Source organism: Mastigoproctus giganteus, chromosome 1, assembly GCF_048544385.1.
Source record: "Mastigoproctus giganteus isolate SK-2022 chromosome 1, ASM4854438v1, whole genome shotgun sequence".
Classification (NCBI taxonomy): domain Eukaryota; kingdom Metazoa; phylum Arthropoda; class Arachnida; order Uropygi; family Thelyphonidae; genus Mastigoproctus; species Mastigoproctus giganteus.
Genome location: NC_143575.1, coordinates 33,277,970 through 33,303,558, shown reverse-complemented (window position 1 = coordinate 33,303,558; position 25,589 = coordinate 33,277,970). Strand labels below are relative to the sequence as shown.

Genomic DNA, 25,589 nt, shown 5'->3' with positions numbered 1-25,589 from the left:
GATTTGAAGCAGACGTGAAACCGAAATAAACAAGATAAAACATCCAATGCACTGTGAAACAGAAAGTTATGTTATAAAAGACTTGCACAAAAAACACCTTGAGAGTAAAGCATGGGTTGTGAAATTTTTATTTGACATAAATGTATAGTATATCACCACAAGGCATTTCTAAAGCTAGACAGAAAATAATGCAAATAGCCAGCAACAAACACAAGAAATATTTCATGGTGTAACTAGTCAGATATGCTATTGCCAGTGGAAAACAGTAACATACAGTATATGGTGTTCTATACCTGCAAGGTCAATCACACTATAACACTGGGGAAATGATAAAAAACAATTCAAGAGATATACCCAGCAAAAATTTGTCTATATTTTTAGCCTTAGCATTAGTAGAGGCATATGATGCAAGAAAGCAAGCTTATGCAGCATCAGCAAAACAAAACTTGCCATTTCACCCCTCCATTCATTTCAAATGCCTGTCCAGCTCAGCCTTAAATTTATTTTGGCTATCAACTTCCACAAGAGATGGAAGTCTGTTCCACCAATCAACTACCTGCTTGCTAAAGACAAATTTCCGCACATCTATTCTACAGCTGTCTTTCCTCAATTTGAATCTATGCCCCCCTGAGGTTCTTAACCTGATCAAGAGGAAGAATCCCATCAGCATTCAGTTTGCTCAACCCATTCAAGGCCTTATACACCTCAGTCAGATCACCTTGCACATGTCTACTCTCCAGGCACTGAAATTTGCAGAACTTAAATATTTAGGAAGGTAAAGAATATCACTACAGATTTTTATCACCAGCTAACAATTAACATGAGCTCATTATTTTCAAAATTGACCTCCCAGATGTAGCCCTTCTGCTGCAGGGTTAAAGAAAGAATGGATTATCAGATGTTTTATTTGCTTTTCCTTCTCTTTATAACAGGAAATTGCATTTAAAGTGATCAAATCATCCATGACTAGTATTAAAAGTTTCTTCATTTGCAGTTTTGCCAAATCCTTACTTTACCTACATGTGTAAACTCTGTTAGAAACTTTCATTAATAATAGTAAGAAGTGTATTAGAACATCTGAAGATAATTTTAGGTATTTTAAATTATTAAAAGTAACATTTAAAGTTGCAATGAAATTTATCAGAAATTTCAAGAAATTCTGAATATATACACAAAGCAAACTGATTTATCAGCAGCCCAACCCAATGTGAGTTATTATGGACTGTGGTGTGCACAGGATAGACAAGTGGTAACGAATTAATGAAACAGTGAATAACAGGGCAGCAATCAATGAGGACCTCCTGTATATTAATGCAGTTAATGTATTGAAATTAAATTTTTAATGTTCAGTTAAATTGAATATTAAAAATTATCTCATTTCATAACATGGAGCGAAATGAATCTCATTAATATTAATGCAGGCAAGGTCAACACAAAACATTAAAATATGAGATTTTTAAACAGTGAATTTGCTGCATGTGTGTAGGTCTATTGCAATGAATTTTTTTAGTCATAGCAGTGGGCTCTATGCGATGAATGTTTTGGTCAAAATTTAAAAAAAAAAAAAAAAAAAATGAAAACCTTGTATGTAACTAGATAACATTGCTAGGGTTCGCCTTTATTTTTCTTCATTGTCAAGTTATGAAACACTTAAAGACTGGAAAAGGCAGAAACACACAACATAAATTAACCATTGCTAATGACAGTTACGGAAATAAAATTAGCTCAAACCAGATTTAAGGTTTATCACCTAGATCAAGCCATTCAAAAATTAGTGGTAGTTATTATTATTATTATTAGCCATATGGTGCAAGGTTTAAAGTATTGTAAATAGTATAGAGCCCAGCACCAAATCATGAGGGGGGGGGGTCCATTATTAACATTAGTCCCAAAAGTACCCATTTATAACCACTCTATCTTCTGTCACTCTCTTCATCCCTTTATCTGTAGCAGTAACTTTCCCTTAATGCCACTATGCTCCAATTTGTACAGTACTCTTTGCAAATGTCAAAAGTGTCCAAAACCTTTTCTGAAATCTAAGTGTATGATGTCAATTTAACTTTATAATTTAACAAAAAATTATTTTTTGTATCCAGTTCCTTATTTACTGTAAAATGTAGCAAATCAGATTGCTTAGACAGGAACTCACCTTAACAAATCCGTGTTGTCATTGCTGTAGCTGCGTTCCTTTCGAGATGATAATGTATTACTTCTTTAAACACTGGCTTCATTAGTTTTCCTGGGACAGAAGTCACATTTACAGAGCTGTAATTGCTCACTTTGCCCTTTAATTCCCCCTTTGTTAATAGGAAGACATTTCTACATTGCTAATTTGATTAGGCCGGGGTTTGAGCCCGTGACCACCAAATACGGAGGATGTGGAAAGGTCAGGGAATGACCGCCGCATATCCCCGGAGCAATATGGCCTTAGAATATTTGAATTCACGAATGCCCTCATGATTATTGTCAAAAGTATGTTTACTCTTTTTGTCACTGCTTCTTTTAGTATAATTGAATAGATTTCTGCATGCTGAGATAGATAGATTCCATCAATCTTAGGTTCCTTGTTTACTTTCTGCTTCAACAATTTTTGCTCCACTGAACTCTCAGTTATCACAAAATCATTTATTTTTCGGTTATAACTTGATATACTTCTGGTATTCCCATCCCTAAAAACATGCATGAATGTAGAATGTATAAACAAAATATTTATTTAGTTTGTCAGAAACCTAAACAGGATCATTAACATTTATGCCATTTGTATCTAGTTGCCAAAGATGTAATTCTTCCCTTTCCATTTAGTGTTAACATAATCAAAGAATTCCTTGCATTCTTAGCAAAAGATTTCCCATAATCTGCTTAGCTTGCCAAATCCCCATAGTGACTTGATTGCAGACTATTTTATACTTGCTGTAAGTTTCTGTGTCTCTGATAATTTATAATCATTCCTTGCATTTTTCTTCTCTGCCACTAATGCCATCAGTTCATTTTACATTCATTTAAATCTGAACCTTGAACAGTACCTATTAATGATATAAAAGTCTAGTAGTTTCTATGACTATTTCTCTGAATGCTTCCCACTTAGAATTTGTAAACTGTTCAATACTATTGTAGTCATCTTTACAAAAGAAAAATCCCTTCTCTTTATCCTTAAGAGTAATTATATTTTTAAGTAAATCCCACATAAGTTGATTATGAACACTGCCACCTAGTGTTTCTTTATCTGGATATTCTTAAGGCATGAAGAATCACTGCTGAAAATCAGGTCAAGAGTATTACTTTCTCTTTTTGCTTCTTTAATATGTTATGTAGAAAGGAGTCATCCAATAAATCAAGAAAAGTTCTGCTACTGGGTACAAGTGCCTTATTTCAATCTGGTACTGTCTTAGATTCTATGCTCTTCTTTCCCCCCACCTCCTGTTTGCTCTTTCTGCATGCTTTGTACTCACCATATTCAATTCTGCATGCCTTATGTCTTGATCTGAGTGACACCATGTTTCTGATATCTAGACCGGGGTTCAAGCCTGTGACCACCAAATACGGAGGATGCGGAAATATCAGGGAATGACCACACATATCTCCTGGAGCAATATGGCCTTAGTTGCTAATGCTCCTAAAAACCAAATAACACAAACAGTTTCTGATATCCATACAATGTCCACATTTGACGATAACCAACACTTCATTTTTATCAGATTTATTTACTTTACTCCTACACACAATTCACACACACAATTATGAGAGATTTTTTTGAATGGCTTGGTGCAAAATTACATTAAATCTACACTAAGGTACTCGGCCCAAAGTTACCATATTTCTTTTCTAAAATATTGCCTTCAAAACAACATCGTTCTGAAGTTTGCCAGGGTTAATTTAAATAAAAAAATTTCAGGCATAAAACAACTCACGCTGGTGACATTGCATAATATTGTTAAACTTGCCTTAAAATCCCGATATTCGAATAAACAAAAATACCTTTTCCAGGTTAGGAAACTTCACAATAAATTAAAAAATTATCTACATCCAAGCGATTGGTCTGTATTGAAGACTTCCATAGATTTGCAACGGGAAGCACAGGCCTCAGAAATAAAAAATAAAAAAACTTCCTAAATTGAATACACATGATAGTTCAGCTTTACGAGAACTTTGGGGAAATAAGGACATTATTATACAGAGGGCAGATAAAGGAGATACAGTGGTAATACTAGATAAACCTGATTATATTAATAAGTTAGTTTCAGATACCTCCACTTACCTTGAAGTAGACCCGGCACTGTTTACCAATTTGGTCAATCAATACAATAAAACGTTAACCACGTATCGAAAAAATGACTACATTACTATGGCTCAGTTAAAGGAATTGAAGGCCAGAACATACAATATTCCTGCCCTTTTCGGTCAGGTAAAATTACACAAGACTGGATTTCCTATTCGACCTATTGTTTCCTACAGGAACTTGGCATTTTCATCCTTAGCCACACATGTATATAACATTATAAAAAACCCTTTAGACAGGTAATACAATTTGGGATTAAGAACTGTGATACATTATTTAATAATCTTAAAGACTGTAGACTCTGCGACAATGACAATTTATTCTCACTAGATGTTACCTCGTTATGTACGAATGTAAACGTTGAATACACATTAGATATTATTTGGGATATGTTAAATAAAAACTCGACACCGATTAATTATACGAAGCTACCTATTAAGGAAAGTTTTCACTTAATTAAACTGTTAGTTGAGGCCAACTACATCACCTTTCGAGACAAGATGTACAAACAAATTTTTGGATTACCAGTGGGTTTGAGCCTGAGCGGCTTAATGTCAGAGATCTATCTCTCAACGATTGAGCATATACATTTGACACCTTTACTCCTAGCATTAATATAAAGCATGTACATGTGCACCTTTTTTGATCTTAGAAACTCTAACGTAGACTTTGAAATCCCACACCTTGTTTTTCAGGCTGCTGTATGTTACGATAGAAGCAGTGCAGAATTAATTTCACCTGTGCTTGAGTTTTCTGTTAAACTATTAGTCTATGTATCTCCCCTATATTATCAGTTTTCTGCCCTACCTACCATATCACATACTATGTCACATACTACCGTATCACATACTATGGGAGGTATTTAGACGATGTTCTAGTTATTACTGATAGTAGTACTATCCAAGACATTTTACATTCATTTAATAATATTCATTCTAGACTCAAATTTACATTGGAAAGGGAGGATACGGATACAAAGTCATTAAACTTTCTAAATTTCACGCTTATCTGGGACTCGAATAAAATACAATTTAGCATCTATCGAAAACCTAAAAAACACCGGTATGCTTCTACATTATAATAGCTATCATCCGTTCACCTACAAAAGATCGATTATCTTTAATCAATTTCTAAATGCCTATAAATATTCAACGACGGAATCTGCTTTGGACTCAGAAATACAAATATTAACTAGCAGGTTCTTAAACAGGGGTTATTCCATTGCCGCAATAAACTGAATTAGGCTAAGGATAGGATACAAAATACTGCACCAACCAACAATAGTAATATCAAAAAATACTTTATTTCTGTCCCATATGTGGAATAGTGGCACAAACAGCTTAATAGATTCTTTAAAGATACCGAATTTAAAATTGTAGCCAGGCCAATATGGAAGTTACACACTATACTGAACAATTGCTCGGTTCTTTCCGCATTCACAACACAAATTAATGATCTGGCATACAACATTTCTTGTGGTGATTGTGACTCGTCTTACCAAGGTTCGATGCGATTTTCTCTTAATATTCGTGTAAATCAACACGAAGCCTCAGTTCGTGTTCTTGTTCAGCAGTGTCAGAATTAGCTTTTCATGCCATTAACAAAAAACATACTTTTTTATTTAACGAGGCCGAAATACTTAATGTTCAACATAATTATACGCGACTATTAATTGCAGAAACCGTAGAAATTAAATTACACGAGAATTCTGTTAATGTTCGGCGACCAAATTTGATCTCCGATGCATGGACCTGCATGCACGAAGACAAATAATCACTATTTAAGTTTCAGGTTTAGTCCTATTCGGTAATTTTCATTTCTGTGATCACGACATATGGTCGAAAAGCGTTGTCAGCTTCAGGATGGAAAATCGTTTTGAATATTTTCGTTAGATTCTTTTAATTGCGTTAATTTGATTTTTAATTGTTTTAAATTGATTTGAATTGTGTTAAATTGGTTTTTTAATTATTTATATTTTTTACTCTAATGTACCGGTAAGTTGTCCATTTTTTTCATTTTTTCCGTTTTAATTTCTGGAGGGTATCATACGGAAGTGTTCTACGTACTATATTGAGGTAAACTCTTCTTATTATTTTGCAAATTTACTCCTAGCATTAATATAAAGCATGTATATGTGCACCTTTTTTTGATCTTAGAAACTCTAACATAGATTTTGAAATCCCACACCTTGTTTTTCAGGCTGCTGTATGTTACGATAGAAGCAGTGCAGAATCAATTTCACCTGTGCTTGAGTTTTCTGTTAAACTGTTAGTCTATGTATCTCCCCTATATTATCAGTTTTCTGTCCTACCTAACACTGCCTCAATAGCAAATATTTATTTGCACTCTTTCTATTTAACTGTATCCCATTCCCTGTTAATAAAACAGGCCATTCTGAGAAAAATCTTTCAATTTTGATCCTAGCTTGTGGCTTTTTCTGAACATTGCCCCATATCTATTAAGTAAATCTTCAATTGTATATTTTCACTATCATTAATATCATCATATACAGCAATATAACCTTTTGTGCCCTTAAAAGACCATAGCTACTCTACAAGATTATAAATTTTTGTCCTTTGCAGACATACCAATCCAATTCCACCTATCCTTTTTGCACAATATATTTTCTGTTTCTATGAAAGTAACATGGAAACAGATGCTAGCTACTTCCTGTGGGTCTGGCAGTTTCTGCCTTTGGAGGTGCCACTGTGTTGTCTGATGTGTAAGTGTAGGCTTGATCAGATAGTTGGACAGCTGTTTGTGTGTATGTGTGAACACTAACCTCTTCTTCAAGCTCTCATATTTGGTTTTCAGATCACTGAATTTTGCTTATTCTCTTCATATTCTTAAACAAAAATACACAAAAGCATACCCTTTATCTGTATTCTGTCCTGCTGCAAAAGTCTTGGCAAACATGCAAGAAGCAGCATGCATTATACAACCTTGATTCCTAGGAGAACCATGCTTGGCCATTTTCCCCAAACCAGAGCATTCTCTCACTTCTTTCAGCTCTTTGCTTTGATACTCTAGTCCAATGGTTTTCAAGCAGGGTGCCATATAATTTGGGTTTAACTTACTTAAAACGTTTTTTTTTTTTAAATTTATATATTAATTTCATTATAAAAAGGTACATCCATATTATTGTGTTCCATAAACCACATTGAGTTGGGGCAAAACATGTTAATCTTTTCCTTCATATGGAAGCAAGATGGATTTCTACAGAAAAAATATTGTCACAAGATACTTGAAATGAAGGATGAGATTCATTCTTTCTTTGCCATTGAAAAGCAAGAAGAATTTTGTATGTTACTTGCAGATGATAATTGGTATGCCAAATTGTCATATTTAGTTGATATCTTTGAAACTTCAAACAATGTTAAATACAGTATGCAAGGCAAAGTTGAAAATATCTTATTTTCAACCGAAAGAATCAAAGATCTGAGAGATATTTTAAGCTTGTGGATCACCATGGTGAAGAAAAGCAGCGCAGATATGTTTCCACACGTTACAACTAAGGATAAAGAAATAATACCATTGATTTCTGAGTATCTTGTAACACTGGAAAAAAACATTTAGTACTGTTTTCCAAACTTACGGGGTGCCTCCGTAGCCAGGTGAGAAGGAGCAGCAGTGCGTAGCACACTCTTCTTGAGTAGACCGTGGTTTGAGCCCGTCACCACCAAATACGGAGGATGCGGAAAGGTCAGGGCATGACCACCGCATATTCCCAGAGCAATATGGCCTTAATTGCTAATGCTCCTAAAAACCAAATAACAACAACCAAACTTACAAACCAAAGACTGACCGGTTGAGGAACCCATTTATTGCATCAGTTTCAAGCCATTCTAAGCTCAGTCTCATGGATCAGGAGTGGTTAATTGTAATACGTAATGATGGCAGTTTCTAATTAAAACATAAAGAAGTATCTATCAACGAATTCTGGATAGAGAGAGAGAGAGAGAGAGAGAGATGAAGAATGAATTTCTTCATATTGTAAAAAAAAAAGCTGTGGTAATTCTTTTGCAATCATCTACACCTTAACTATGTGAGTTAGAGTTTTCTGTGCTTACCACTATAAAAACTAACAAGAGGGAAAAACTACAAGTGATTCAGGAAGAAATGAGAGTATGTCTCTCCAATATTCCGCCTAAGAAGTTTGGTAAATAAATTTGATGAATTTGAGGTTTTGGCCAAAACATCAAAGATGTTGTTGGGATATCAGAGACGTGGCGTCACACAGATATAAGGAATGCAGAAATGGAAGTTTCTGCATTCCTTTGGGGAGTACAATGTATACAGGAAGGATAGAAAGGGAGGAGGGGTTATGCTATTAGTTAAGAAACACATAAAATCCAAGGAAGTACAGCCAGCCAACATGGCTAGAGAGTGCAGGGTCGAGTCAGTTTGGTGACATAAGCACTGGGAAAACAAAATTGAGAGTAGGAGTATGTTATAGGCCTAATGACTCTGATCAGTAGGTACACAACTGTACACAACTGTACAGGGAAATAGAGTGGACCAGTAAATCAGTGTCTTATAATGGGGGATTTTAATTTCCCAGATATGACTGGAATTTGTGGGTTGGTCACTTACACACTAGGCTTTTGTGGATTAATTGGATGATTGTTTTCTACAGCAGCATGTTCGGGAGGCAACTAGAGGGAGTAATACTCTTGATCTGATTATCAGTAATGATTCTTCATGCATTAAGAATCTGCAGATAAAGGAACCACTGGCAATGATCACAGTGTGCTGAAGTGGGATTTACTCAAAGAGGTAACTACCATCAAGGGTAAAGGGAAGGGTTTTTGCTTTTGTAAAGGTGACTACGGTGGTCTGAGACAGTATTTAAATTCTATATGGTGGAAACAGCTGATGATGTTACCAACTGCAAATTAAAAATGGGAAGCATTCAAAGAATTAATCTTGGAAGCTATTAGGCTTTTCATACCAACTAAGAAATATTGTTCAAGGTTTAGGCCTAAATGTATGTCAGATGTGGAGTTGGGTTTCTGGTCCATAAAGATTTTAAAAACAACATTTTGGAATTCAAAAGTACATCACCAAGGGTGTCAAGACTAATACTCAAGATTTCTAAGAGGTACAAGCTAAAGATTATAATGATTTATGCACCAACATCGAGCCATGATGATGAAGAGGTTGAAGAAATGTACACTGAAATTGAGAGTCTTCTAGATGAGCAGAAAACCCACTACACTATTATTATGGGGGACTTCAATGCTAAGGTTGGAAAAAGGCAAAACAGCGCAGAAAGAGGAACAATAGGAAATTTTGGAATTGGTGAAAGAAATAAAAGAGGTGAAAGACTTGTGGAATTTGCAGAATCTCAAGGAATGTCAGTAATGAACACTTTTTTCAAGAAAAGGGTGAACAGAAAGTGGACATGGAAGAGTCCAAATGGATTAACAACTAATGAAATCGACTTCATCCTCACTAACAGAAGATATATTGTGAATGATGTTACCGTCCTGAATAAGGTAAATGTTGGAAGTGATCACAGAATGGTAAGATGTACACTTGATATAGATGTAGGAAAGGAAAAAACTGACTCGAGTAAATAATACAAAGGTCTTTGAAATAACAGAGGAGGAGAAAAAGCAGTATGTACTGGAACTTAAGAACAAGTTTGAGCTTCTGCAGACTGCTCAGGACCAAGATATCGACGAGGAATATTACAACTTTCTGAAAGTGATAAAGCCCAAGAAACTTATAGGGAAACAGAAATCCAAAGAAGAAAAAATTAGTCAAGAAACACTTGTCATGATGAACCAAAGACGACAAATGAAGAGCAAGAAAAACACTGACAGGGAGAAAATTGAGTATACTGAGTTATGCAAAGCCATTAGAAAGAGACTCAGAGAGGACATAAGAAGATTTAACACAAGAAAAGTAGAACAAGCATTAAGGGAAAACAAAGGATTTAAATCAGCAGCCATGAGCAGTAATACAGAAAGACAAATGATACTGAAACTGAAGGATAGCGATGGTGTACTTATAAACAGCAGAGAAGGCATAATTCAAATAGCAGAAGACTACTATAGAGAATTATACAAGGAGCGAGGGAATGATACCAGCAGTGAGGAAGATGGATTGCAAAGTAGCAACACATACGACATACCCGATATTCTTCCTGATGAGGTAGAACATGCATTGAAGAAAATGAAGAATCGGAAAGCCCCGGGGGAAGATGAAGTTACTGTAGAGTTGTTAAAATTGGGAGGAAGAGACATAACACAAAAAACTGGCAAGGCTCTTCACAAAGTGCATTAGAAAAGGTGTGATGCCTAAGCAGTGGAATAATGCAATCATAGTTTTGCTGCATAAGAAAGGAGATAAATCAGAAATTGGAAATTATAGACCAATTAGCTTGTTATCCCATATCTACAAGTTGTTCACAAGGGTCATTACTAACAGATTAGAAAGAATACTTGATGAGAATCAACCGAAACAGCAAGCTGGCTTTAGGACAGGATTCTCAACTATGGATTACCTTCACGTAATATCACAGCTAATGGAGAAAGCAAATGAATATAAAACACCATTATGCCTGGCATTTGTGGATTATGAAAAGGCATTTGACTCCATACAGCATAAGGCAATGTTTCGGGCACTGGAAAGACAAGGCATAGATACTCCATATATTATGATTTTGAAGAAAGTATATGAGAGTGCTACATCCTTTATTAGACTAGACAAAGACAGTAGCAAATTTAAAATCGAGAAAGGAGTTCGACAAGGAAACACAATATCTCCGAAGCTGTTTACTGCTGCCCTTGAGGAAGCTTTTAGAAGATTAGACTGGTCGCAGAAAGGAGTCAGTGTGAACGGAGAGTACCTAAACCATTTACGATTTGCAGATGACATTGTGATTATAAGCCAAGATCCCAAAGAATTAGAGGAAAATCTTAATCAGTTATGCACAGTTAGTAAGGATTTTGGACTAAAGATGAATATGGCTAAAACAAATGTAATGATGAACAAGTATGCCACGGAAAGGGAAATAATGATTGAAGGAGCAGTAATTGAAAAGGTGGAGTCATATACTTATCTGGGACAAGTTATTAGCTGTAATAATGATAAATGGCTGGAAGTCAAGAGAAGAATAAATTTTGGATGGATAGCATTCAGGAAATATAGTCACATACTGAAGAGCATATCCCAGTTTGAAACGTAAAATAATGAATCAATGTATACTCCCCACCATGACTTATGGAAGTGAAACTTGGGCACTCACCAAAAGAATGGAAGAGAAGCTGAGAACTACACAGCAAAGAATGGAATGAATTATATTGGGAATCAGACTGTTAGATAAGAAGAGAAACACATGGATTAGGCAGCAAACTCAAGTAAAGGACATTCTTATCAAAACTAAAGAACTAAAATGGTCTTGGGCAGGACACATAGCTCGAAGACATGATGACAGATGGACTAAGAAAATAACAGAATGGTACCCAAGAGGAGCTAGAAGAAAACCTGGAAAACAAAGGCGGAGATGGATAGATGAAATTCATGAGTTTTTGGATAGTAAATGGATGGCCAGTGCTCAAAACAGAAGGAACTGGAAAGTTGCTGGAGAGGCCTTCATCCTGCAGTGGATTGAAAATGGCTGATGATGATGATGATGATGATGATGTATGTCAGATGAACTAATGAGACATGTGGCAGAGAAGAAAAATGAATGGGATACCTGTAAATTAACGAGTGACATGGAAGCCTATGATAGATATAAGCTGGTCTGTAACCAAGTCACAAAGGAGGTCAGGCAGGTGAAGGCAGATTATGAGAAATCTGTGGCAAGGGATGCAAAGAAAAACAGCAAAGAGTTATTTGTTTTATGTAAATTCTAGAAGTAAGGGGATGAATCAGATTGGTCCACTTAACATAGATGGGTTGACTATTGATCCTGCTCATGTAGCTAACAAACTAAATGAATATTTTGCATCTACATTCACATATGAGGAGTTATTCAGGGAGGGGAATGCCAGAAATGAATTAAACTCTGGCACTGAGCTAGATGATTTTGTAATAGAAAGGACTGACACACACCCTGGAAAAAAAAAAAATTAAATATATAAGTTTGATATTTTTTTATTTGTAAATCATTTCCATGAAAGGAATTATATATAAAATCACATGTAATTTTAAAAGATCACAAATAAAAAAAATACAAAAAATTAAATTGAAGTTCAAGTACAAAATGATAAGAAATCATTAATGTAACAAGTGTAGTAAATGTAATGCAATACTATTTATTTTATTTAGAAATAATTTACATGGTATGCATTATATCTAGATTATACACCGATGAACCAAAACATTATGACCACATACCTAATATGAAGTTGGTCCTCCTCCTCCATGTGCAGCCAAAACAGCTCATACCGGCGAGGCATGGATGCTACAAGATTTCTAAATGTGTCTTGTGGTATCTGGTACCAACACCTAACCTGTAAGGTCCGTGGTTGAGATGCCACAGATCGGAGTGCTGTTCAAACACAAACCACAGATGCTTGATGGGATTAATGTCTGGGGAATTTGGAGGCCAGTGCAATACCTGGAAGTCTTCCGCATGTTCCACGAACCAGTCTCGAACAATCCGGGTGGTGTGGCGCGGCGCATTATCCTGCTGAAAGATTGCACCACCATAGGAGAAGACTGCTGCCATGAAAGGGTGTACCTGGTCAGCAATGATGTTTCAGTATGTGGTAGTCATCAGAGTGCCCGGCACATAGATGATTGGACCCAGGGTATCCCAGCAGAACATTGCCCAAAGCACGACACCCCTGCCCACTGGCTTGTTTTCATCCCACAGAGCATCCAAGTGCCATGTAAACGATGCACACATACCCGGCCATCCACACGGTGCAACAGGAAATGTGATTAATCGGACCAGACGACCTTCTTCCAATCACTCAAGGTCCAGTTTCGATGCTCATATGCCCATTGTAGGCGCTGTTGCCGGTGAACCATGGTTAACATGGGGCTGTGTAGCCGCAGGTTAGCAACCTGTGGCTACACAGCCCCATTTTCAGCAGGGTTCGATGTACTGTGTGTTGTGACACATTACTCCTGTCACCAGCATTCCAATTACTGGCAAGTTCTGCCACAGTTGCACTTCTGTTGCCACAAACCATATGGGAGAGCTTTCGCTCACTTCGAGCAGCAGTGAGCCATGGTTGTCCAACCTTGCTGGCAGTTCATGGGTTCTCCTTGGACCACTTTCTGTAGGTACTAACCACGGCTGACTGTGAGCACCCCACCAGCCATGCCATTTTGGATATTCTCTGACTCCGTCATCTGGCCATTACAATTTGGCCTTCGTCAAACTTGCTTAAGTTGGCTGCCTTTCTCATCTGAAAAACAAGAGTAACACTGATTAATGGAGCTCGGTGTCAGGTGTTTTTTATATCATGTCCTGACCCATGCGTGCACCTTAGTTAATCTGCAGTTGCTTCGATTTGATTTGTATAACACTTGTTGCTCATAATGTTTTGGCTCATTGGTGTATATCAGGGTCAAAAACAGCCCTCATGATTTTATTGAAGATTATCTCGTGCACCCCATGGGTCATCTCGCGGTTCCCTAGGGTTGCTTGCACCCTACTTTGGAGACCACTGATCTAGACAAGACTTCAGTTATAGCTCAGACACAGCATGGGTTTGTTAAGGGGAAAGTCTTGTCTGACTAATTTGATTGGATACTATGATGTGGTCACAAAGGAACTGGAGGTGGGAAGGAGCAGCAGTGCATAGCACACGCTTCTTGATTAGACCGGAGTTCGAGCCTGTCACTACCAAATACGGAGGTTGTGAAAAGGTCAGGGAATGACCACCGCATATCCTGGAGCAATATAGCTTTAGTTGCTAATGCTCCTAAAAACCAAATAACAAACAAAGGAACTGGGTGCAGGGAATAATTTTGATATCATATATTTGGACCTCAGAAAGGCTTTTGATACTGTTATATATGGAAGACTGCTGCACAAATTGGAGCAGTGTGGCATTGGAGGCAAATTGCTGCTATGGATGAAGGGTTGGTTGAGTGGGAGAAGACAGAGTGGTAATCAATGGAAATTGCTCTTCATGGACTAATGACTAATGTTTTTAGTGTAGTCCCCCCAGGGTTCAGTTTTCAGTTCATTGTTGTTTTTCTGTATTTATTAATGATATTGATGATGGTATATTAGGCTTAATGTTCAAGTTTGCAGACGATGCGAAATTCGGCAGGGTTGTTAATGACACTGACAGTACACTGCTGCAACAGGATCTAGAAAAGTTGAGCAGATGGGCTGAGAGGTGGCAACTGAAGTTTAACATTGACAAATGTAAAGCACTGCATATGGGAAGCAGTAACCCCAGAGTAACGTATCAACTGTGTGGTACTACACTGGCAGTGGTAGACAATGAAAAGGACCTGGGGGTAATTGTGCAGGCAGATATGAAATTTTTTGAGCAGTGCAGATGGTCTGGAACGGTAGCTCATGGTGTCTTGTCAGTGATATACAGGAATGTTTCTAGCAGGGATAAGGAGGTGATTATCCCCTTGTATAAGACAATGGTCAGGTCACACCTTGAGTACTGTATACAGGTTGGGAGGCTTCATTTTAAGAAGAATGTAGTGATGCTAGAACAAGTACAGAGAAGGGCAACAAGATTAGTGAATGGAACAAAGGGTTACTCTTACAAAGAAAGGCCTAAATTTTGCAAATTATAGTGTCTGGGGACTAGGCACCTGCAAGGTGATCTGATCGAGGTGTATTAAAGCCTTGAATGGTTTGAGCATGCTCAATGCTGATGGGATTCTTCCTCTTGCTCAGACTAACCACCTGAGAGGGCATAAATTCAAATTGAGGAAAGACAATTGTAGGATAGATGTGTGGATGTTTGCCTTTAGCCAGTGGGTGGTTGATTGGTGGAACAGACTTCCATCTTTTGTTGTGGAAGTTGATAGATTTATTTAGAGCTGATCTGGACAAACATTTGGAGTGAGTGGATGGGTGAAATGAGAAGGGTTTTTTTTTCTGATGTTATATAAGCTTGCTTTCTTGCATCATGTGCCTTTACTAATGCTAATATCAAAGAGATCTGTGAATCACACAAGGCACAAATATCTCATTGAAAAGTTACATAGACCAAGTGTTTAAATACCTTTCATTGTACGGTATCTTTTTAATTTTGTGATGAGCTATAATTGATGTTTATTTAGTACCCGTATATAAAGAATAAAATTATTATATAAGTATATATAATTTGTATTATTATTAATACTGTAATTTTTTTTTATAATTATATTATTATAATAACTATCATATAACATGTTTTTTTAATATTAGCTATACATAGAGAGAGAGAGAGAGAGAGAGAGAGAGAGAGAGAGAGAGAGAGAGACAGAGAGACAGAGAGAGAATCGAATCGAATCTAATAGGCAAAAAATTGGGTAGGGGTGCCACAAAATAAAATATATTTAAGGGTGTCATTATTAAAAAAAAGGTCAAAAACCACTGCTCTAGTCTGAGGCATCATTTAGCTTAAATATAAATCAAAAAATACCACACTAGATATGTAAGTGCAATAATAACACTACACTATTCCCAGATTATGCAACATAAAAAAATATATACTATTCTTTTATCAATATAAGATAATTTTGTTCTTTTATCAATATAAGATAATTTTGTTCTTTTATCAATATAAGATAATTTTGTTCTTTTATCAATATAACGAACAATAGTGACAGAATTCTCTCCTACTTCAACTCTCATATTTGAGCAATTTCCAAAGTCAAGTAAGAAAAATTTTCACCTACATCAGATAAATACAAATAATAGCTACACTACTAATTTGAAATGAAAGATAACAGAAACGAATAATTTTTATATAATAAAGTAGCTTACTGAGTAGCCTTCAAAAATGACTCCTGCACATCATCTAATGTAGTGTATTACTTCTCTTTTAATGTTATGTACCAATTGCTATAAGAACAGTTTTTGACTGGTAAGAACAAATTATCCACTTAGTACTCAGAATCACTAAAAATGTTTCTCTCTCTTTTTTTTTTTTTTGTATTGGCATTCATAAGCGAGACCTATATTATTGAATTTCTTGATCAGATTTGGATTATTGGATAATACAATATTTAGGGTTATAAGAAGTGGTGTTAGATGAAATGATTTTAAATGAAACAATGTTTAAACAAGTGGCATCACAGTATACATTATTGAAACTAACAATATATGTAAATTTTATAGGTGCCTCTTATTGATAGCAGTTCTCCTGCTGGGAAAAAGCCAGCAAAAGTTGAAGGTCGAGTTCAACTACAGGATGTTTTCTTTAAATATCCAGCAAGACCCGATGTTATGGTAATTTTTATTTCGTGACAATAAAAAATATGATATTTTTAAACACTGAATATTAGAGAATTTGATTTATCATTTACATTTTCTTGTTTGATAAGTTAACAGTATAATACTCTACTCATGGAATTGTGGATTCATGAAAAAAATAGATTATGAGCATTTAAATTAACAGAAAGCTTAAATTTAAATTTTACATAAACTTTTTGCAAATTAATAGAATTAACTTCAACTTACATTATAAATAAATAATGAAACAGGATTTCTAAAAAAAAAAATCATAAACAGTTTGGTTAACTAGTTAAACTGTGATTTAAAGAAATTCTTGAAACATACGCATCAATAATATATGCTGTTTCACTGAATTAATGATAAGGATAGCATGCTGATATAGCGTGAAATTTTTTCCCAGGTTTTGCAAGGACTTACAATTGAAGCTAAACCAGGGGAAACTGTAGCTCTAGTGGGACCAAGTGGATGTGGTAAAAGTACTGTCATTCAGCTAATTCAGAGGTTTTATGACCCTCTTAAAGGAAAGGTATGTGTGAATGATCTAAAAAAATTGTTTAAATTTTTTTCTGTTAAAATTGTAATTTTTAAATTAAATTTTGTTTTACTTCTGTTAAATATTTAGTCATTTCAGTTTTAAAACAACCAGTAAAATAAATTAATTTTAATAGTTTCTCATCTTCAGCAGCCTAAATAATGATCATGTGGAGTAGTTCATTAAAGCATTATTTTTATAAGCAGTAAATTCAAAAAGAAAGCAAAATCTTTGCTTAAAAATTCAAACTAAATTCAGAAAGTACAACAAAAAAAAATAATAAAATAGAAAATAAAATTAAATTAAAAGTGAAGTTAGCAAAATGGCATCATTACTGCATCTCATACTGTAAAATTCTTCATAGTGAGCTTCCCGGTCTTGCACTTCAAATAAGTAGCACTTCTTAAATAGTGTTGATTTCTGTTACTTATTCTCAGTTCAGTACCACCACTTGGATGACACTGTAGTTGTCTCTATTTAGAAAACATTATTTATTCAAAGTGCAAGGCTAAGTAACTCTTTGTGAATGATTTAGATATGAGATGTTGTAGTGGCGATACCATTTTACAAATTTAGTTTGCTTTATTTTTGAATTTATTATGTGTAAAATTGATACACACAATTTTACACTACCTTATATGTTTATGATAGTATGAACCAGAGCTATAATGCCCAATATGTTCTACATTGATACCAATATTTGTAAAAGAATAAGAGAAGTTTACCTCAATATGATACGTAGAACACTTCCGTATGATACTCTCCAGAAATTAAAACAAAAACAATTAAAAAATCGAAAATCTTGCATTACAGTAAGAAATAATTAACAATAATTAAACATCAAATGACACACAATTAAAAATCAGTTTAACACAATTAAAATTTAAATCAAAGATTAATTTAACAAAAAAAATTAGGAAGAAAAATCGTTTTGCAATTTTTTTCATTAGAAATACTTATGTTTATGTAAATTCCTGCAGTTAAGTACTTAAAGGCCAAAAATACTTATTAAACTTTCCTTTTAAATCGTTATACAGATTGTCTTATTTGACTCATTACATTTATTTCTAAAATCTTTATTATTAAATAGCATAAAGAAGTGTCCAAATTGGATTAACCTTTTTTTTTTTTTTTTTGTGTTTTGTGAAGCTTAGCTTCTTATTTACTACTGGAGTGTTTCTATGATTTGCTGACGTGATTTTGCTGTTATTAAAAATCAAGTTAAGTTCAAATTGGCTGTAATTTCTTAGTTACTTGTAATTTTATTCTAAACACCATTTATATTAGCAAAGTTAGGCTGTTCTTTTGAGAACAGAAGTAACTATAAAGGTGTCTTCTTTTCTTCTCTCTCTCTTTCTCACACACACACACGCGCACACACACACACACACACACACACACACACACACACACACACACACACACACACACACACACACACACACACACACACACACACACACACACACACACACACAAAAATACCTGATGTGCTACTTTATCCAATTTTGTACTAGCAGTAGTATTAGTAGCAGAAAAAGAATCTATTTCTCATATCATTTGTACATCCCCTGTAATGGTTTGTCCAGTTCTTCCTTGAAATCATTTAAACTGCCTACTTTCACAACATCAGATGGAAGTTTGTTCCAGTAATCTGCTGTCTGAAGGCAAATTTCCATGCATCTTTCCTGCAGCTACCATTCCTCAGTTGAAATTTATACACCTTCATGTGCGTTGCCTGAGGAAGACAAAGGATGCCATCAGCATTTAGTTTCAATGTGTTCATCCGGTTACCGCTAATCTCAACTGCTGCCAGCTTACCGCTCTCAGTTTTCTTAGGAGGGATGACACTATTATCATTCTGCATACAAGGGACATCGCACAGTAGTCCTAGATCGATCTGATTACCGGAGTAAAGCCCTATCCCTTCTACATGATGACCAGCATTTATGAACCGATACATCACCCTCCCGTCAAAGTTGTGTAGCAGTGGGAGTCCAGTGTCAACAGCTTAGTCTACAGCTGGTTGAAATCTAAGAAGACTTCAAAAACTACTTGTTGGAAACTGCACACAACTGGATGTCAACTTCCCCAGTTTTATTGATTCCTGAAAGTGCATAAACCAGACGTCTCTTTATGACCAGTTATCTCTTGTTGCAGTTTGCCGACATGAACTTTTGAAATTTGTTGCCAGACTACTAGCGCCCCCTGTAGGTAACACGAACCGTACCATCTCAAACTGAGCTGAATTCTTGTGCCTCATCTCTAACCTCACCATCTCTGATGACCAAGTCATGGCCTTCTTTGATGTTGTTTCTTTGTTCACATCAATTCCAGTTCAACAGGCCATTGCATGTGCAAAACAACTTTTGGACAGTGATTCCACTCTGCCCACGAGAACCTCACTATCCACAGAGGACATTTGTACTGCTCTCAACTTATGTTTGACCTGCAGTGTAGTCATGTTTGGCAACTCCCTCTATAAACAGATTCACGGCACAACCATGGGTGCCCCTGTCAGCTCGGTCATGGTGAATATTGCCATGGAAGAACTGGAGGGCCGTGCATTCTTAAACTTGCCGGCTCCCATCGCCCTCTGATGCTGGTATGTAGATGATATCTTTGTCATCATTCCCCAGGGTTCAGAAACCAAACTTTTGCAGCATCTCAACTCCCTATTGCCCTTCATCCAGTTCACTATCAAGCTAGAGTCAAACAATGTCCTCTCCTTTCTGGATGTTCTAATGTGATGCATGGGCTCACATTTAAGAACCTCAGTCTACTGTAAGCCCATGTGTACTGGCCAATTCACCAACTACAAATCGTCACATGCCTCAAACCAGCTTCTCAGTACTGCATGCACCCTATTCACCTACACGTGGACCCATTCCAGTTCCATAGATGACAGGCACGGTGAGGTTTTGAAAGTAAAAACAGATCTATCTAACTGTGGCTATCCTGCCTGTGCCCTGGACAAGTGCGATTTGCCGGCCCATGAGCTGGCCACATGCCCCAGACCCTCCCATAGCGAGGACATGATTTCAACCGCCTTCATCCCTTACTACCATGGCATCTCACAACGCCCCTCTAAGATTTTATGTGCTCACCAGATAACCATACATCCAATGTTTACAGTTCCCCAATAAAAAAACTGCAATCTCTTCTCTCAAGGGCAAAAACACCCATCTCCTCTTTGTTATGTAGCAGCTCGGTATATTGCATTGCCTGACATGACTGCGGTAGTTACTATATTGTGGAAACAGCCATGAGGCTCCATGACCAGATCTCAGAACATGAGAGGGCCATCAGATTGGCTGATTCCGAGCACTCTGCTGTCACAAAGCACTATTGGTCATCTCAACACGAGCTGGGTCGCCTCCATAGCCAGGTGGGAAGGTTCAGCAGTGCGTAGCACACGCTTCTTGATTAGACCGGGGTTTGAGCCCATCACCACCAAATACCGAGGATGCAAAAAGGTCAGGGAATGACCACCGCATATTCCTGGAGCAATATGGCCTTAGTTGCTAATGCTCCTAAAAACCAAATAACAACATGAGCTTGGCCCCTGTCGAGATATCTAAATCGTCTACCACTCAGCGGTTATAGCTCAGATCACTCCATATATTTTGCAGTCAAAACTACTATGACAACATACGGTTGTCATAGTAGTTTTGACTGCAAAAAAGGTATGCGCATACATCCAATCATGGAGGCAGTTATTCTGCATTGTGATACAGATGTTGGCACATGCCACAAGTGCACGCCCTGCATTCACAGCCACAAGCATCTGGTTCTAATCAGTGATTGTCCCTACTGTTGCTTACACTCGTGTCATGCTTTGTTTGCCTTACGTGACCACGCCCAGGCATTCTTTGTTTCATATTAATGTTTATGTTCCAGCTGATGAAGAGTCCCTCAGACTCGAAAGCTACTTTTTTCTTTTATTTTAATTTATTCCATTCGTTAGTTTACCTTAATTTGTACCTGTAGTTTCTGTTAAAGTTACTACCTTGTTTGTACTTGCAATTTTCATTATTATTTCTGTTCCTCCGTGGAGAGCACTATTCATACTTCCAGCACTATTCATAGCACCATTCAATGGATCCTGGAGCAAAAGGCCTATTGACCACTGTAGACCATTGTAGGCATCTTTACAAAGAAAAATCCCTTCCCTTTACCATTGAGAGTAGTTATATCTTTAAGTAAATTCCACACCAGTAGATTATGAATACTGTCACCTAGCAATTCTTTTATCTGCAGATTCTTAATTCATGAAGAGTCACTGCTGATAATCAGATTGAGAGTATTGCTTTCTCTCTAATATGCTTGTGTAGAAACACTCAGTGACTGTGTAACAGGCTGTGACCAACCTATGAGTTCCAATCAATATCTGGAAAATTAAAATCAATCCCTGTTATAAAACATTCTGGTTTACTAGCTCATTATTTCTCTGTATAGTTGTTCATTATACTCATCATGGTCATTAGGCCCATAACAATCTGCTGTTCTCATTTTTGGTTTCCTAGTGCTTATGCCCCACCAAAGTGACTCAACGTTGCACTGTTCACCCATGGTAATTGGACTAACTGCCTTAAATTTTAGGACAGGAGGAGGAGGAGGAGGAGAGTAACTCCTTACTCTCCTCCTGGCGTGCCTGTCCTTCCTATGCACATTGTACTCACCATATTCAAAATCTGTATTCCTGATATCTGAATGATATTTTGTCTCCAATATCACTACGATATCTGAATTTTATGACTTAAACAGTATGTCAGATACATCAAATTTATTTACTATGCTACTAGTATTAGTGGATGTGAAAGTATATATGCAGTATACATACCCCTGTTTTTACTATTAGTAACTTTAACACAGCCTATATTTGCTTGTTTCATGAGGACTCCCAGCAGGCCTTTAAATCTCCGACACCTTGCTATCAGGATTCTATATGTTCCAGTAGCAGCAGTGTAAGAAACACTTACACCTCTGCCTGCAGCTACTGTCAATCTATTATATATATATATATCCCTCTGTATGTCCCTCTCCAAGTCAGCAGTTTTCTGAACCCCCTCTCCTAAACACTGCCTTGATAGCATCAGCAAATATTCTTGCAACCTCTTCTATTTAAGTGTATCCTAACCCTGTAGAAACAGTCTCTCCTATTAACAAGTGCAGACCACTTTGAAAAAAATTCTAACCCAGCCTTGCACAGTCTGTACAGGGCCAGATTTGATTGACAAGGTTCTCATCATGTACCCTTTCCTATTGTATCTGGGCTGAATTGCAGACAACACAAATTTAATCCTAACATGGGTCTTTTTTTCAATATTGCATTGTACTCGTTAAGTAAACCCTCAGTCCTTCAGACCTTCTGATCCTAATATCATTAGTACTAATTTTTACAATAATATTATCTTTTGTATCCTTAAAAGATGAAAGCTGCTCTATAATCACATTAACTTTAGCCTCTGGCAGACATATCCTGGTCCTATTCCACCTATCATTTTCACAAAGCATATTTCTCATTTCCGTGACGACAGAATCACTGATGACGGCTATTTCCTGTGGGATGAATGCACTCTGCCATGGAAGACATGTCTTGTATTGCATGAGTAGTCTCCAGCATTATGCTGGGTGGCTGAGTGCTTGAAGGGTCCTTCTTTTTGATTTCTTTAAGGGTATTAACCTTGTTCTTCAAGCCCTTATATAATTCCATCAGAATTCTGACTTGGCACTTTAGTTCCTTACACTCTTTGCAATGAAAGCACACAAAGACAATCCCCTTGGCTATATCATATCCTGCTACAGAGAACTCTGCAAAAAACCACAAGGAGCACAATGAGTATAGCTGTGATTCACAAGAGAACCACCATTGACAGTTCTCTCCAAAGCCAAAGTATTCCCGCTACTGTGAGATTTTTGGTGTGCTGCTCTTGTTTGAGGCATGATTCTGGTTTACAGTTAATTGAAAAAATTACCGCACAAACTCCATAGGTCAGAATATAATAATGCATGCTGTTACCAGATTTTGTTATGTAGTACATGCTATACTATTACGTTTCTGACCAATGCTACTGACTTTCTAATTTATTAGTTAAAAGCAAAAATGCCAACATTTTTCAAAAAACTTATCTGTTTTGAAGGATCTGCATTTTCCAGCTTCACTAGTTATTGCTGAAACTGGAGAAACAAACTTCTGCTGGTACAGCAGAAAACAGCATATCTAGTAGAATAGTAATAAAATATTTTTCACTCTTACTAATAGATAAGTAAATTAATTTTCTATTTATACTTCAGGATGGCCATAAAGGTCCAGAGGAGTTCATAAACTATAGAGAATACAAGAACATCACTGTATTTAGATGCCAGGCAGGGTTGAACCACAATCAAGCCAAATGCAATATACTAATGTACTCTTGACTACTCACATGTGGCAGCTGTTAAATCTGAAAAGTTTGAAGAAAAACACATCTTTGGAATGTGTTTTGTTTCAACTGTGATCTCAAATGAAGATTATCCTAATAGATTGGTGTTCCTGCATACCTGTGTCCCTTGTTTAAGTATCTTCCATGTGCTTTTACATACCCAGCAGAATAAGAGTTAAGTTGGCAGGAGTCCAGTGCAGCCTGTCACAGTCTCACTAGAGATGAGCAGTGACTGTAGATGTAGTGGTAATTGTTCAGGAGTTAAAATACCTGCAATGACAGTTTTTTCCACTACTAATTTGGCAAGTTGGTTAGATTCATATATCCTAATGAGCATTACATCTCTTATGATCAAGTTCCACGTCTTTTTTCTGGATTTTAATATATGATCATTTGCTTCAATAGCATAACTGTCATTACAGATCTGTCAGCTGAGTTGCACATAAAATCTCCTATATTTTTGTTTTGAACTCCATTTCCTGCAATAGTTTGAGTGAAATCTTAAGATTTTTTTAAGGAAACTTGAGGGCCAACTTCACTCTTAAAGAGATTATTCATTTTGGCAGAATTGCTTGTACACGCCTTAAATGGACTAAATACATCCATGATGTGGCATTAAGGGAAAATTACTATTATTCATGTTATGAGAGAATGATGCTTAAGAAGGCTAGGTGACTGTCTCTAGTCATTGATATCTTTCTGTACACATACACAGGGTTGCCAAAGTTTAGCTGGGACCAATAAAAAGAGGATGTACACACACACTTTATTTTTGCCCTGCAGGTGTCAAAAATAATTCTGAAAACCAGAACAAATTAGAACAAGGATGACATACCCACAAGGAAAATAATGAACAAACAAGAACCCAGTGTGAAATTCCGTATCCTGCTAAATAAAACATCAATAGAAACATTAGTCCCAAACAAAGAGTAAATTAGATTTTACATCTGTGTTCACCTCAAAAACACCTATCAGTGTCAGAAAAAATGATTTTTTTTAAGCAGAATAATCATTATTTACAAGTCCTGGGTCTATCACTATGTTGTTTTTTGTTGGTTTTTTTGCTATTTGGTTTTTAGGAGCATTAGCAACTAAGGCCATATTGCTCTGGGGATATGCGATGGTCATTCCACTGACCTTTCCGCATCCTCCGTATTTGGTGGTTACGGGCTCGAACCTCAGTCTAATCAAGAAGCGTGTGCATGCACTGCTGCCCCTGCCCATGGAGGCACCTATCACTATGATCATGAATCAAAACAGCAACGTTTGCAATGGAAGCTTAGCTGTTTGTTTGTTATTTGGTTTTTAGGAGCATTAGCAGATAAGGCCATATTGCTCCGGGGATATGCGATGGTCATTCCCTGACCTTTCTGCATCCTCCGTATTTGGTGATCACGGGCTCGAACCCTAGGCTAATCAAGAAGCGTGTGCTATACACTGCTGCTCCTGCCCACCTGGCTACGGAGGTGCCACCAAGCATAGCACATCCCACCTCTAAAGAAGGCAGAGTCTGCAAAGATGATCATACACTTGCCAGCAAAGTGTGCTGGCAAGTGTATGATCATCTTTGTTTATATGGAAGGAGTTATTTACATTCATACTAGGGAAAAATGTGTGTCTGGAAAATATTACAGTGAAGTTCAAAAGAAATTGAATAATGTGGGTCACAGAACATCGTGATATCTATTTCATCATGAGAAGTGCAAGAGATAGTTGAGGAAACCTATATGAGTTAAGCATCAGAACAGTTTCCTCATTGCCTTATAGATCAAATCTTTCCCATTATGACTTTTGCTGTTTTATAAGCTCAAGGTTGAACTAAACTATCGCCCTGAGTGGCACTTATTAGTTCAGTCCTGATGGACTGAACTAATAAGCGCCACTCAGAGTATTTTTAGTCAACTCTCACGCACTGGCTTTTCTGAAGTATTTTGAAAATGTGTGAAGAGATGGGGACAAGTGTATTGAATT

At 36.7% G+C, this 25,589-nt stretch overlaps 1 protein-coding gene across 4 annotated transcripts in view; it reads left to right on the top strand.

Annotated features, from left to right (window-relative positions):
• LOC150090693 (ATP-dependent translocase ABCB1-like) overlaps positions 1-25,589 on the top strand; it is a 390,895-nt gene that overhangs the window by 213,621 nt on the left and 151,685 nt on the right. For all 4 annotated transcript variants that reach the window (XM_090372299.1, XM_090372310.1, XM_090372292.1 and 1 more), the window contains 2 exons: positions 16,545-16,655; positions 17,062-17,187. In XM_090372299.1, the coding sequence (XP_090228425.1) occupies positions 16,545-16,655; positions 17,062-17,187 (237 nt within the window). The remainder of the gene's footprint in view (positions 1-16,544; positions 16,656-17,061; positions 17,188-25,589) is intronic.